At 34.1% G+C, this 16,271-nt stretch overlaps 1 protein-coding gene across 1 annotated transcript in view; it reads right to left on the bottom strand.

Moving 5' to 3' along the window:
• CCDC73 (coiled-coil domain containing 73) overlaps positions 1-16,271 on the bottom strand; it is a 105,708-nt gene that overhangs the window by 45,583 nt on the left and 43,854 nt on the right. Inside the window, 2 exon segments of the mRNA XM_064452805.1 lie at positions 3,054-3,125; positions 13,895-14,041. Coding sequence (XP_064308875.1) covers positions 3,054-3,125; positions 13,895-14,041 — 219 coding nt within the window.

Here is a 16,271-nt window from a genome sequence, read left to right as displayed (position 1 = left end):
CTTACCCATCCTATCAACCTGCAGAAGCAATCCAACATCCACTGCCATCTTAAGACAGCATCTTGACACAGTTCCACCAGGTAGTTATAACAGAATTTTAATCTCCATTTTAAAAAATACAATCCCATTAAAAACTAACAATTGTTATTCTGGTTTTGGTTAAATTTTAGTCACTTAGCAAACTACATGAAAGGGCTGAAGGAGGGCAAAAGCCACTAAGCATAAGTGTTTTAGATAGCATAAGATTTTTATGATCTTACTGCCTGGCTTTACTGTCATCCATAAAAACAAGAAAATTAGTTAAAGGTGTACTATTATTTTTATTTTTGTTAATTTTTCATGTCATAATGACATAGACTAACACTAGCGTCTGCAAGTTGGAAATCTTTAACATCTTTAAGCATCACGTTCCTCTACAAGATAGGAACTGCCCCTCTCACAATCGAGGTGAATACAGACGATATGTTTGTAAGAGCAGTTTTTTTAAGTTCTAGACACTAAAAAGTATTAGGCAAAGGTAGTCAAGAGGCTCTGTCCTTGAACAACTAACTCAAAATATAGATGAGTGTTTAGCTAAGAAATATCAGTATGAAGAAGGAAATTACTAAGTAATAACTGCACAAAATTAACTATAAATTGAGACTATTAAAAAGAATGTCTGGAAGAAAATAAAACAATCATTTGGTTCACACATGAGATGTCTAATTTCTTCTCCTGCCTTAACTGAGAATTTTTCAGACATAAAGCCTAGTCCAAAATTGCTACTTTCTCCAGGAACTTGGTGTTGCTTTCAAGTTCCACAAGTGAGAGCTGTTGTGAAGAATCTGTGCAGGTAAGGTGTTTTATATTCATGTACATACTCCTTAATACATTGTAAGATAGTAAAGTTTTTATTTGCACCTAACAAACAATACTACATGAAGAAATATTAAAAAATGTGAAAACAGAAGTCTTGAGGAATGTTTTCCTCAGGTTATCACTTAGAACTGCGTTCTAAGACACAGGTTCTCTAGTGGGTAAAGGGTATCCCAAGTACGCTAGAAAGCCAGAAAAGCAGTGACAGCAAATCAACTATTCTCAGTGGAGTATTCCTACTCACTGCAGGAATAAAACTTTGTATCCACAGTACTATCATATTAAGATGTCACTTCTTTAGACTATAGGAATTCAAGCCAGTATTATGTAATCATTTATGTAGATCTAAGTTTGGTTTCACTGAACAATCATCCTTTATAAAATTTTATCATTGATGTAATTGATAACTGGATATAAGCATTACAGAGCTCTTCATAACATACCACAGTCTTCCTTGGACTGTGTATTCAAGTGATGTGTTTTACTATAAAAAAGAGACTGGGAAGATTCTATAAATATTAATTTCCTAACAGGCCTCACAGCCAAGACTATTAAGTAAAATTATTATGTATAAACTTCTCAGAAATTCAGTTTTGGAATAAATTTTCCATACATGCAATGTAGGAGTGGTGCAGGGAGAGTGAAGAAGTTACTTTAAAAAAATATAAGCAAAAATCACCTTTGAAATGTGATGTCATAGTAAGCATAATGAGTATACTCATTAGATTTAAAGGAAAATTTTGTCCAGCTATTCTGTTTTCCCTATTCTAGTATATTTTTTTCCTCAAGAGCAGCAACGGTATTCATAAAACATAGATGAAGATTTGCTTTAAAATTGTAACATTAAACTAGAAACTTAGCTCAAGTCATGTCTCTAAAACTAGTTTGCTAAATTTAAGGTAAAGTAAAATATATACTGAATCACAGAACTGTTGACCGAAAGGGATATCTCTGAAGGAAAAAAAACCATAACAGAACCTTTGATAAGCCAGGGGAAGCTGCCTACTTACTGAACTACTCATTATGATTCTGCATTCAGAAACCACCAGGTCACAAATTCAATTTAAATGCCATACTTAGCATTTTCATCTTACTGGAATCTCCAGGATTGGAAACTCATATTAGCTTGTTCCTTTGAAGTTGCAGAGCTCTACATATATGTTCACACATATGTGTCACCTAACTGCCTGTAAGTCTCATCTTTTTTTCAACTGTAAATTAAATTGCTGCTGCAGTCTCAGAATGAGTGGAAATCACCCCTTTTGAACCCAGATTGTTAGGACTGCAATGCTAGGTTCAGAAAAGCAAAGGAGGGTTACAAAATTGAAAGCACTGATGCTTTTACAAATACAAAATGTTTCCTGTTTCTGTGTGTACATACCTGTCTTTCAGAAAAAAACCTAAACAAACCACATAGTTAGGATTATTAATTTAAGATGGTTAGGATGAACTCCAAGATGAAATAGTCTTCCTACTACTAAGATGTTAAATATCCGAAGATCAAGGATAGAGCTGAAATTATTGTTTTTTCTGTGATCATAAAATATACAGAGTGAAGCCTTTTATCTTGTGACCTAGAGACAGGGGTCATAGGTTTGATTGTATTTGAGAAGGGAATGGATTTCCTATGAAAGCATAACCTCAGGAGTCCTAACCCTAAGAAGAATGTTTGACTGACTTTACGAAAACTTCATTCTGAGCATTTAAAAGACGACAAACCCTTCTGAATATATCAAACGTATAAGTTTCTGTTTAAAATAATTTTTTAAAAAAATTGTCACCTCCAAAACATTGCAAGTCAAGTGGTTTGTACAACCGGACTGGTACTTGCACTTGTCAAAGACGAGCATAATACAGAGAAGATGCTGTGTAGCTTCCCCCACACTAACGTGTCAACACGCCTTATGTTAAGCTAAATATCTTATTGCTCCAATATTTACATCCTTTTGACTGAAGATTTCCAGTGATGCCAAATGTTATGATGATACTTTTGTTAATCAGGTTTCTAGGCGGGGCACAATCCAAATCAATGTAAGAACTACAGAAGTTAATGGCTAGACAATAAACTATTGGCTACCACATTCTGCTAGTAGAAATGACAGTAACCTTAAAAATTGTACTAAATCACAGCCCATATCAGTATTATATTAAAATTAAATCCCAGCAGTTAAAATACTAAAACCATGTAGGAAAGTTACCTTCTGCCATTCAAGTTCCTGTTTCTCTACAACAATTTTACTTATTTGATCTTCATAATTAATCTCTGTTTCCTAGTAAAAAAACAAACAAATTTACATAAGACAGTATCTGCAAAACAAACAAAAGTTGTGTATTCATACTCTTCTTCCTTTACAGTCCAGTACACAGAAGAGTATGTGCCTACACACTGCACAGCAAAAATGGAAACAAAAGCTCTGAATGTTGTAGAATAACAGATGGGTTCAGCTGTTTTTGTCAGAAAATTTGCAGAATCAATTGAAATGCACAGCAGAAGATTAGGAGCTAGGATTATAGTTCTCTTAACTAGCAGGTACAGTTCCCTCTTTGTACATATTCTTTTCTGCATCTTACAACAAAACCAGATTCAAAGGGAATAAACCAGACTTGACTTCACTGTTGAAAAATGATCAAATATTCTGATGAACCAAGTCAAAATACTGAGATGAACAGAAATTCAGCAAGCTGCAATTAGTGCTTCAACAATCATTAGTCAACAATATAGATAATCATGGTTAATGAGTCAGAATCTTCAGGACTTCTTAATTATTCAACTCAAAGCATTTGAATCTCTATTCTTTTTTACATCTCCCAGGACAAGTGGAAGTTTGTGTCAGCAAATACTTCTGTTATTATGGATAAAGTGAAATATTTATCATGACCTTCTGTGCCAAGAAGCCTCCTGATCTACCAGATTAAAGTAAGAAGATAAATGGAAGTCAAGGATAATCAATACATATTTTGATAACATGGGCAACCTGAAAATCTGAGAGGTCTAAAGTTTCCTTCACAATCCAGAAGATGGACTAGTAACAGGACTGTTCTTGCAGAAGCACTTTGTCAAGAATGAAGCTATTACTGTGATAATAAATGAGACTTATCTGCTGATAATCACAGTTACTAGAAATTTATGGGAATCTTCCTGAAATATTCTGGTATTAAAGTCAAATTTTCCTAACTGGAATCAGCTTCTCTTGAGTCAAATTTTTATGAGCACTGGCCTTCCTTTACAAATACAATACTCAAAAGAAGGACAACAGGTTCCTCTATCAGTCATGACTTCTTGCAAGAACAGTATTTAGGCTTTTGATGTATATCATAAGCAATTCAATGCTGTGCTGTTGTTGTGTATAGTCAAAATAATTAATATCCTTTAAAGACCTAGAGAGCTACACTAATGTGTTGATCTGAGCTTCAAAAGGCTAATTTCCTGCCTCTTCTCTGCACACTGATGATCACCTTGAAAAAGTGGCCACATTAAGGTAAGACTGACTTCTCTTTGATTAATTGGTGCACTAGTAACATTTATTGAGGCCTTGTGTTGGACACACTCCAACAAGGGCCAAACTGACTGTGTGAGGGTAAAAGAGTACTCCCAATACTTCAGCTGTGTTCTCTGAATTACTGTATTTTGATATATTATATGCACCTTCATGATTTTTTAACTTCAACTTCCCCAGTCCAGTTTAAAACCTGCATACTAAATTGCTGAAGAAATAAGCACTCTTGAAATGGCTCATACCTCAACAGCCCAGAATACTGCAAAAGAAGCAGCTATAATCCTCAGGGAAACTGAGACAGCTAAAAAAAAAAAAAAAAAAAAGAAAAAGAAAAAGAGAAAGAAAAAGAAAGACACAGAAAAAGAAAAAGAGAAAGAGAAAGAGAAAGAGAAAGAGAAAGAAAAAGAGAAAGAAAAAGAGAAAGAAAAAGAGAAAGAAAAAGAGAAAGAAAAAGAGAAAGAAAAAGAGAAAGAAAAAGAGAAAGAAAAAGAGAAAGAAAAAGAAAAAGAGAAAGAAAAAGAAAAAGAGAAAGAAAAAGAAAAAGAGAAAGAAAAAGAAAAAGAAAAAGAAAAAGAAAAAGAAAAAGAAAAAGAAAAAGAAAAAGAAAAAGAAAAAGAAAAAGAAAAAGAAAAAGAAAAAGAAAAAGAAAAAGAAAAAGAAAAAGAAAAAGAAAAAATAATTTATGGATCTCTCTAGTAAAAAATTAAAAGCAAGCCTCAAAAAGATATTCTCTTGATATTGGATTTTAAGTAAAATTCTACTGAATTGCAACACCATGAACCACTATTACTTATTATAAGAAAAAAAATCACCCCTGAATTTACAAGTTTTCTGAAACAGTGAAAGAGCAAACTGAGGTTCTTCCTCCTTCCACAGTGAACCAGATAATACAAATGTTTTGACTACAAAGAATAAAGTATGCTGCATCTTTAAGAAATGCAAATATTTCCTAAACCCAGTACAAATGAGGGTTCCAAGTTTTTAATACAAGAATATTTACAACTCTTCAACAATTTGTGCAGAACTGTTTTAAAGATTTTGCAACCCTTTCTCACTAAGTGTAACATTTGATCCATAGTCCCACTGTACTATCAATGGAAATAAAATGGCAAAATATGTCCCAAGGTGATTTAAAATAGGTTTTTGACACTGACATCTTTTATAGGTTTTAAGGTCAAACCTGACTTCCTTGATTAACAGGCAGTTTACAGGCACATGTGTGGACAGAAAAAACACACACTTCTGTCCACAGGAGGCTACACCTAAGCATTTCAAGAGTTACTTGTGCAATCTAAAACTATGCCTCAACACGTGAATTTTACATATAAAATATTGAACATATGTTTAATATTAAAACTTGGCTCACAGAGAACTAGAGAAAAGTTCTTTAGCTTTTGCTTCTCTGATATACCTGTAGATATACCTGTAGAATATAGATGGAGAAGACACAGAAAGAGTTCATATGCCTTATGGTAAAACAAACAAACAAACAAACAAAAACCCCAAACCCCAAACAATTAAGAGAATTGAAAAGATTATCAGTGCTTCCCAGTTCTGCCTTTACAAATAGTACTTCAGAGTTGCAGTGAATTTATTTTCTGATACTAATCTATAAATACTGAAAGAAAATACATCCCCCTAAATTCCCTGGAGTGATAAAAACAAATAAGGTTGACTTACAGCTTTTTAGAGAAGTGTAATCTTTAGCGATTTATGTCATTAAGCAACAAATGCTATTAAAATGATATATTATTGCCAAAAGCCTTGTCCAAAATTGTAAGAAGTAAGGATTATAAAATCTGACCCTTAAATACACCATGTAAATTATTCCTAAACTAATCAAAAAGCACTGCATTTAGTATTCTTCCCTAACTCCAGACTACATATTTCTACCACTCCCCTGTGAAGGCACTAGCATATATAAGGGTATTTCAGAGACAAAACCAGAATTTTGATCCAGTGCACAACTAAACAGGGAGAAGGAGGTGGCCAGTTATCCCATGGATCAGATCCAGCCTTGGGGAACCCAAGAATATGTATGTACCAGTGCAACAGAAGCAACAGTAACATATTTCTGCATGAGATGCAGCATGGACTTTGATCGACATAAGGGAGAGTAAAACTGCCCCCAGAATATCTGAACTGCCTGCCCAATTGTGTCCCAATATGCTTTTTCATAACATGCTAGCTAATTTTTAAAGTATATACTTTGAAAACATGCAAAATAATCACAGAGATTACTGTTTTTCTTCAGCTTCTGTGCATATAACTGTCTCTCCTTTTCTTTGTAAAATCATCTAGTTTGGTGTATTTGTTCTAAGCCGAAAGCTCAAGTTTAGAGCATTTACAAAACAAGTTTCAAACTGCAACTAGCATCAGAAAAGAAATAAAGCTATGAAGATAAAGTGGTAACAGATTAAAAAAAAGCTTAACATATGCACCGTGATTCTGACCTCACTAAAATTTATGGCAAATATATAACTAATTTCAATTGCTGTTGGAGATCACAAGTGTCTATACATATTAAACTTACCATGAAATAAAGGGAAAAGAATGTAATATTTTAAAGGGGAGCAATGTAGCAGATATCAGCGTTACAAATTCTTGACAAAGAAAATGTCAATTCAAATAGACTGGGTTTACCAAAACACAACAGTTACCTAAAAGAAACCAAGCCTTTGGTGTATATAAAAAATGAAGTGATGTTAGTACAAAACAACAAAAAGATTTTATAAACAATGGAACTGTCAGAGTATCTGTAATCAGCTTATACACCATTTCAATTTTAAGAAACTTAAGTATTTTAAATCCTAATGAGGACACTGAAAAGAAAATACGAAAATACATTTTTGTGCAGGTTCTTGATTTAAAATTTTACAATTGTTCCAAGAAACGACATGTTAAAATCTATCACTTTTATAATTTTTAACTCCCATATCCATACCAAGCACTTTATATTTAACTAAATAAATACAACAATACAAATTTGAAAACTGCATTAAATTCCATTTTAAGTGAGCCCTTTGCTTTGAACACTAAAGAGGATAAGAACCAAAGTTCTAAGTGAACAACACTCCTCCAGCTTATTCCCAAATTATAAAGGAAAATCTGGAAGCTGTCAAAAATGTGTATATATGTAACTACTGTTGAAGAAAATAAACATCATAAATACTTAATCTGAGAATGACAATTACATGATAAAAATGTTCTCATGTGAAATCACTAACAATTATAAGCCTTATCCATCATTTTTATTTCTTGCAAGGGACATTTATAGTTTACCCATTTTGAATCGAAAGCTTCTAAAACTTGTGTGAAGCACTTTTTTTTTTAAGAAGTTCCACCAGCTGTTTAATAAGACAAAAACATTTTTGTTATACTTAGGAGAATAATATTGTATATAACTTTGATGAGGTATCAAAAAACCACAAAACCTTAAAAGTGTTCATTTTTTATTAGATGCCTTAGGACTACATGGATTTAAGTGTTTTTATAAAAAAGACTACCATAACAATAAAAGAGGAGTAATTTGATGGTTTATTTACTCGTTATAACCTTTAGAAAGTGTCAAGCCTTCTTTAAAGTGTTTGCTTCAGGCTGTAGTTTTACAAGATGGGCTGTGCATTGGTCAAGCCCTCCTCGATTCTTGACCCTGAACAGATTTAGGAACAGAGTACAGCTGGCTCACGTCCAAGCAGCCAAAACTGCTGCTAGGTACTTTTATTATCTTCTTCAAACTCCCAACCTACCTCCTACAAAATTGCACATCCAATTTCTCATGCAGGTCAATCAAATAGTACTCATAGAAACTACAGTTTCTGATTGTTTCATACTATAATTAGAATACCCCTCATGAACTAAAAAGGTCCAGTACAACTTTTAGTAGACCACATGGCTATACTACTTAAGTTTTGTTCCCAGGAGAAATATTGAAGGGAGAGAAAATATTTACAACAGCTTTATTCTAACTTTAGTTCCTGATACAACATTTTTGGACCTTAGTAGTTACAACAGTTAACCAAAACCCTTAGTAACCACATATATTTGGAATTTATTCTCAAAAACTTTCAATTTTCGAATCTGAGAAACAGATATGTATTCCAGCCACCTCATTTCTTTCGGAAATTTTTCATTGCTCTGTCCTTGATTCCACTGCATAGGCTGCAATTGCTCTATATTTAAATAAATCTCATCTATATAAATATATTCCTTTACATGCTTGCATTGATACTTATGATGCTCTTCTCTCCAAATTCAGGTAATCAGTTCCTAATCAAAAGCCATGTTATTTGCTAACACAGAAGTTATAAGCTATGACACCACTGTCTGACTTGAATAACAATGTTGTGTATGTCACAGGCATGACATCCATAAACTTCAGTACTGCTTATTCCTTTATATCCACATACTTACTTCCCCACCCCACACTTTTTTCAATATTCAGCTTTCCTTGTTTCTGGCATTTTGCTAAAAAGTACCCTAATTTACACTTAGACAGAAAGTCCGGTTTTAAGACTGGTAGGACTTTTTGCTCTGTTTCTCTGCAGCCTGTGTTAGTGGCATCCTATTTGCCAACTTCTAGATAACAAACGAAAAAGATCCACCCACATTTCTATTCTGTGTTATTTTATCATTGTTTCTCCCCCCATTTCCTCCCCTTACTCTATCCTTTAAGAAAATCAAATCAAGCTCTTTACCATTCTTATTGTTAGCAGTTAGAATTGTTCCTTGCAATAAACCTCACCAAAGTCTTTGCTTTCCTTATCACCCTCTTCATTTCTAGAAAATGTTTCTGCCTTACTTTCTAAAATAATTGTCCTTCTCATGAACAGAAACTTCAAAATACAGTATTAAAACATTTCCTTCTGTGATGATTCTATGCTTATCCTATGCAACAACCTGAAGATAACTTAAAACCAAGCTCTTTTTAATAAAAAAAAAATTATAATCTTTATTTTTGCAAGAGTTTCATTCAACCTCACAGTTTTGGTCATTGTAGATTATTGTTTCCACAGGGCTGCCTATACAGCTACAGCAGGTGCCCCTGGTGTCCTTTTTAACTTTTCTGCTATTCTACTCCTCTGAAGGTGGTAGTTTTCCTGCAGAACACGCCTCCAACAAGGTTTAGCTTTGGGTGTATTGTAATGTTTCTGGCTTTTTTTAGGTCGAGAGATAGCACAACCAATATGACCATTATGATCATAACTGGCATGTCCACCAATATTGTAATACCACTAATAACTCAAGTTTAGTCCTTCTGCTTTGCTTCTTCTGATAAGTAAGTTTATGGTTTCATCAACTTTCATCACTTAAGCCTCTATAAAAACAGAAGGCAGAACAGAATACAGAAAGGGACAGAAATTAGGAACAGCGGGGAAAAGAAAAAGAGAGAAAAGAGCATTAGGGGCAGGGAAGGAGACTAGAGTCAAAAGCAGCAAAATGACAGGACCAGCTAGCCTTTAAAGAACATTCCCGTCCACAACATGGAACCGATTCCAGAAGTCTTGAGCCCCTGCATTCCTGTGGTGTGAGTACAGATATGAAATTCCCTGGCAAATCGGACACCTCATCTCCATTGACATGGCAGGTGGTATTAGAATCAGCCACCGGAAAAGTACTCCTTTGGCTCAGGCAAGGGAGATGTTCTATATAGTGCTTGACAGTAAATAGTAGGTCGGTAACTACCAGTAAGAACAAGACAATATGGTTTCAGTTTACAAAATTCAGGAGTGGGGAGTGGGTTTCAGGATTTTAAAAGGAAATATTTTTAAAATCCTATATTAAAATATTTGAACATTTAAAGTGTTTTTATGGGTAACCTTAATGCCCTTTGCAACTCTAATGTCGTCCTATATAACACAGTTTTCTTTTATGGTAAAGGAAAACTACCTTGTGAGAAATGTGAGAAAATTTGGGAGCTGGAAGACTTTTAAGAAAAGTATTTTAGTTAAAAGACAAGTAGTACCAAATTATATCTATATCATAACCGCCCAAAGAGAAAAGAGCAAAATTTAGTCTTTGTAATTTTTACTATATGGAAAAGTATCAAGTTTAATAAACTCAAGGCACAAATGACAGATTCTATAGTATTAGCCCAACTTTCTGATGTCCCAGTCAACGCCAGAAAGAGCCTCAATAGGTGCTAGTTTTCAGGCATGGAATCAGGTCACTGAAACTTGTCCTTTGCACCAAAGAAAAACATTAGTGAAATTTTTTAAATTATCACTAAAATTTACCTTTCTTGTGTTCAGCTAATCAACACCTCCACTGCTTCAACTGCTACCAAAAATACCCATATCCCCAGGGTATTAGAAAAAATTTCCATGGAAATGAGGAAGAATTTAATTGGTTTCTTACATTTGCAAACTTTTCTGGCTAAGGATGTTTTTCTGTATCTAGCACAAGAAAGAAAATATTTCAATACACAACATAGGTGCTTTCTTGTCCTTGTAAACATTATCTTTAAACCTAATGTCAGTTGTCCTATATTGTACTTCAGGAAGCATTTAAGACCTACTATGCTGCAACTTTATGCTGTCAAAATCGATTATATTTATCCCTTAGAAAAGGATTGTCTCATATTACTGAACAAAATGAACTCAGCTGATTGCAGGACAAGGCTGAGAGACTTTGGAACAAAGTGAATGGGATATCCACCACAAAAGAATCACTGGGCTGATCAGGGCTTGATGAGTGGGAAAGCTAAACTGGTAAAAGCATAAGGACATTCAAGCTATTGGAAGTGTGAAGTAGTCCCTGTGGATGGAGGAAAAGAGTAATACCATTTTTTGTGGCCTCTAATTACCCACATATTCATATTAAGTCAGTTCATATTAAGAACAAAGATTCTGAATAGCTAAAGGAATAAAGTGAAGCTATATCAAGTATAATAATTTAAGCAATGTATTCTCCAGAATAAACATGCACAGCTACCATTAACTGGGATTTCATCTGTAATAGCGGAACAGTCACTGAAAGAAAAAAAAATTAGAATTATGAGCAACTCCCCAAAATTATTTTTATTTTGAGAGTTTATCTACAGCTGTATGTTTAACCAAGAACAGTGAAAACCAGATGCTTCAGAATAACTCAATGCATTTATTTAAATAAGCATATTGAAATTTCTACTTTAAAATAGTATGGATTGTAACAAGTGTCTCAAAATATTTTAATACTTAATTGTTTTGAGTTTAATTTTTATCTAACTTTGCAGAAATAATTTCATCTGCAAATTTATTTTTATTAATTTTAATTGGTACTGCAGACAACCAACCACTCAAGGCAGTTTATTAAACTCAAGATACATGATAGTTCCTGTCCTGAAGAGACTCCTGTCTAAGTGACAAGCAAGACCAACAATGGGAAGAGAAACAGAAGCAGAGTTAAAATATCTCATCTAAGGTCAAGTCATAGGTCAAAGACAAACTGAGAGTAAAATCCACTATACTTGGCTCTACTGCCTCCATCTGGCTCTCAGTCTACTGTGAGCCTCACGAGCAACTTGGAAAAGAAGTGGCAAATGTAGTAAGATAACAGCAGAGCTTTAACTCTGACTTGACTTTTGATTTAGCAGACAATGTGGTTTAAATTAGTGTGTTCTGCTCTTGTCCATGGAGAAGCTACCACGGTGCAAGACAAGCACTATAGTCCTCCAAGTTAGTGCTGTATTTTGGTCTATGCACTACTTTTTTCTCAGGGATGATTATAAATTTACAGAATAATCCTGTGGTAATTGGATTTCTAAGAGATTCATAGCTAAAATCAGAAGAGGATTTTGTAGCATCATTTTTTAAGCAAAAACATCCACACAGATTTCTACTTAAAAAAAATAAAAATGAATGGCACTCTGCATGGCCATATTATTTTAGAACCCTTGCTTGTTCAAAATATTAATGTTTTATATTCCAATTTTCAAATATACTAAGCAAACAATCCTGATTTGATTGTTAAGGCAAAGCAAATGACAAAAATGCATGCAGGGATATGTTAAGATTTCAATTTGACTATCTGTAAAATGATTAACCTTTTTTTTAAAAAGCATAACCTTAACTTACTTAAATTTGTAACTACAAACAACTAATTTTTTTGTTGTCATTGTTAAGATGAAGGAAGGCACAGATGTTTTAGAAACTGAGGGCCATGTCTTAACTATGGAATTAGCTCTTGGCATTAGCATCAATTTTGAAACTAAAATAACCTTTAAGCCAAAAAAATGCTCACCCTCCTGAGTCAACCTTTTATAAAACCACAGTCACTTACTTGTGTAGTGTAGTAGATACAAGAGAGACAAAACCAAAAAATCCCAAAAGATGAAACTCCATGGCACTCTAATTGAAACATTTTAGGCTCTGACCAAGTACATTAAAATGCAAAGTTAACAATGTAAACGGAATTTAGCTAGCAGATCTCATAAAGAAAAGTACACTCCAATAATTATTCTAACAGTTAAATTCTTCAGACTGTACTTTTTAATACAAAAATAGTTAGACTAGACTAAACATTACCATTTTAACAAAAGTCTAGGGATCAGACCATGGTGAATTTCAACAATACTGCACCAGGAAAGTATGACCATGTAGTTTTTTTTCTTGGAATATCTTTTTTTAATGGCACTCATTCTTTTGTTTGTGCTTTTAAAGAGAGGATTAGACCATTTAACTTAGATCAAAATAAATATAAATCAAGCATGTCATAAATACCAATATTTTTAAAGTAATAATACACATCCTTTGAACAGGTCAAATTCATCAAATGCAGAAAGATATACTTTAGGTCTTTACAAAAATACAAACAGTTAAAAATATTAAGGGGAGAACAGAAATAAATGTCGACAAACATACAACTGAAAAAGTAACCACAGCAAAATAGAGCTGCCTTCAAAAGTGCAGCAACAATTTTATCTTAGTACTTCAAGATTATTCAACTCATATTTTGAAAACAAAACACACCCCACACCCCCCAGTGCTCATATGTTATTATTGTAGGGCTCTAACTTAATAGTTCAGCTATTTAAAAATGGCAAAATAAAGTGGATTTGTTTATCACAGTACCTATTTAACCTCTTAGGTAATTCTGGAACGCACAAGTAAACAGAGAAAAATAAGCCCAAACCACTGCTTTTTCTGGCAAATGGTAAATCTATCTATTAAATGAGAAAGACTTATGGACTTGGCAATGACTTGGATTCTTTCTTTCCCTTGCTTACCAAAGGCCACTCTTAAAGAGGACTACAATGAAATACAAAAAATTACTGTAGATAATTTTTGTCAATAGCCTGGTGATCAATTGTAGCAACTTAGTATGTTATTATAGGAAAGCCAAATTCATTCCCATGTAACCCTGTTGTCTTTGTGCTGTCTACAGAGACATTTCTAATACAGACACTGCCTAAACCTATGATACTTTAAAAAAAAAAAAAGTCCTGGTTGGTGAATTACTTAAAATACAGCATGAAGTTTACCCACACTTACACAGCATGTATGATTACATAGGAGACAGAAATAAGACAAAGAAACACTAAAAAACAATATAAACACTTTTACCCTTCTTATACGCAGTTCTTCTATTGCCTCCAATAAACTTGTTTTAAAATCTAACAGCCGAATGGGAAGTAATGTCTCTGACGGACTTTGAAGAGTAGAGTCAAGAGCCTGTGTTTTGAAGTCTTCATCCATTCTCAGAACTTCTTTCTGCAAAATAAAAATGCATATTTCCTCTCCAGTTTATCTTTAATAGAATATTCAAACCGTAAAACTTGCAAATGTGGAAGTAAATCTTTCTGTGAAGAGTAAAACTACTAGTTATAGCCATTATGCAGTTAATATTTTAATTTCAAATTAGTGTGCGATATTGTAAAATAAAACAAAGAGCTTTATCAATAATTCACCACATCCATTTGTTTTTCCTCTTTATTTTTGGCTTGGTTTTAGTTTTAAACAAAGACTGTGATAAGCATGAAAAAGGAAGTAGTACAGTTGTTTGTTTTCCAGAGCTACTGCCCTGCACTGGCATGAAGGTACTGCAGCTAACACATCAGGGCATGAAAGAGTAGAACACTGCCCACCTGTAGATTTCAAAAATCACAAGACAGGCTCAATTTTAAAGACCTTCAGACTGGCTTGAAATTATGAACTGAAGGCAATATCCATGGCTTCTGTTTCTGAATTTTAACTAGAAAACTTTTTGGTTCTGTTCCCACAAGACCAAGTATCAAAACATTGTACTCTAAGCTAGCTACATCAACTATTGTGAAGCAAGGGGCTATGCTTATGTAAGACCCATGCGTCTCTGCAGGGACAAAGCATGTTTGTCAGTGACATCAGAGGTGATTCCAATACTTAGTCAGCATTTGATTTACAAAAAGATGACAACTGTACATATTCCCATCATACTTTTCAGATTATATTTTTTATACTTGAAACTGAATTTCCACTAGTCCACTAGAATAGGTAATGCTACCCCTTCCCAGAGACACCCCATGTGTGTTTCTGTACTAAGAATTGAAGAGGCAGGGGTAGAGTGCAGGAGTTACAACTGACCTGGCCACTGCCACAGAACCCTTAGGAAGGAATTCCTGCAGGAAGAACAGAGACCTGGTCTGTATCATGGGGCCATAACAACTACAAATCAGGGCTTACCACTTTTTCTGCTGTTGTCTAAATAAAACACTAACATAGATCAAATTTAAGCTGCTTGGTCATGGATAATAGATTGATTCCCTGCTTAGTTGCCCCACCACAAAGTTATCCTAAGTTACTGAAATAATGGTTTTGCTAAAATCAAACAAACAAAAAAAATCAGGCTAATTTTTGTCTTCCATCTTAGAACGTATGAGTAATACTGAACTGTTCAATATTAAATATTTATATAAGTTCTTTTGTCAGTGTCAAACTGTATGTTTGAAGGACTTCTGAAGAGGCAGCGAATAAAAGTCTGAACTAGAGCCATGTAAAAACATACCACTTCAGGCAACAAATCTGTTGTGTCAGTGTGCCAACATGAATAAGGCATTGTGTGGCCAATCTGCATACATTTTAGACACAGTTTAGGCCTAGGCTGATGAACTCAGACCCTCCCAAAAACATACTAAAAATCTTGTTTCTTTCACCCAAATTTTCAGAATTGTTTCCTTACTGATAGATTTTGTACCACCAATTCATGAAGCACTACGACAAACAAAACTTTTGATATCATATCAAGTATTGGGAGAGCATCATAGCTACAAAACTAATAAAAATGCTAATATTACACACAATAGATTAGGCATGGAGCCATTTTATTTCACTTTTAATCATGCTATATTCTGATTGGAAGGGTAAGATTTTGCGAATATAATGTTAAGACATGATGAATGCTCTAATTCTGTCAGTTGATGTTACAGCTTTGGAGTTGGGGTATTCTACAGTGATGATTTTCTACAAGACAGCACTATTCTGTTACCAAATGGAGAATCCTGCTAGCCTGTGTTAATACGGGAAAAAAATAAGAGTGCTTGTGAAAAAACTTGATGCAGAAAAAGGATGGTCTAACTCTGGGCTTCATCCTACAAAGGTAGGTGCACTTGAAGAAGTGCTTTTCAGTCATGAAATAATTTCTATTCAAGTCAACCAGTAGAAGAACGTGTATTAACCGATACACACAGGGGCTTGCAATTTTCTTTCCCATCAGAGAAGCAATATGAGAATTATTTTCTCAGGGGGGTACTTTCAAACCAATGCTATACTCTGAGGGATGGAAGAAAATGGGCCTCAGGCATCCATGGGCTTTCTCTCAGCTCACTGATCTCAGCAGGAGCGCCTGACAAACAAGACTTCACCTCCCTAATGCAGTGAGTAAGGATAAAGGCTTTTCTGAGTGAAGCTCATTGAGTTGTCACCCATCCCTTCATCATGAAAGTACTATTTTCTCATGGGTAATTTG

This window comes from Phalacrocorax carbo, chromosome 5 (assembly GCF_963921805.1).
Source record: "Phalacrocorax carbo chromosome 5, bPhaCar2.1, whole genome shotgun sequence".
In the NCBI taxonomy this organism is placed as follows: Eukaryota; Metazoa; Chordata; class Aves; order Suliformes; family Phalacrocoracidae; genus Phalacrocorax; species Phalacrocorax carbo.
Note: the sequence above shows the minus strand (reverse complement) of the source record. Positions and strands in the feature narration are given on the sequence as shown.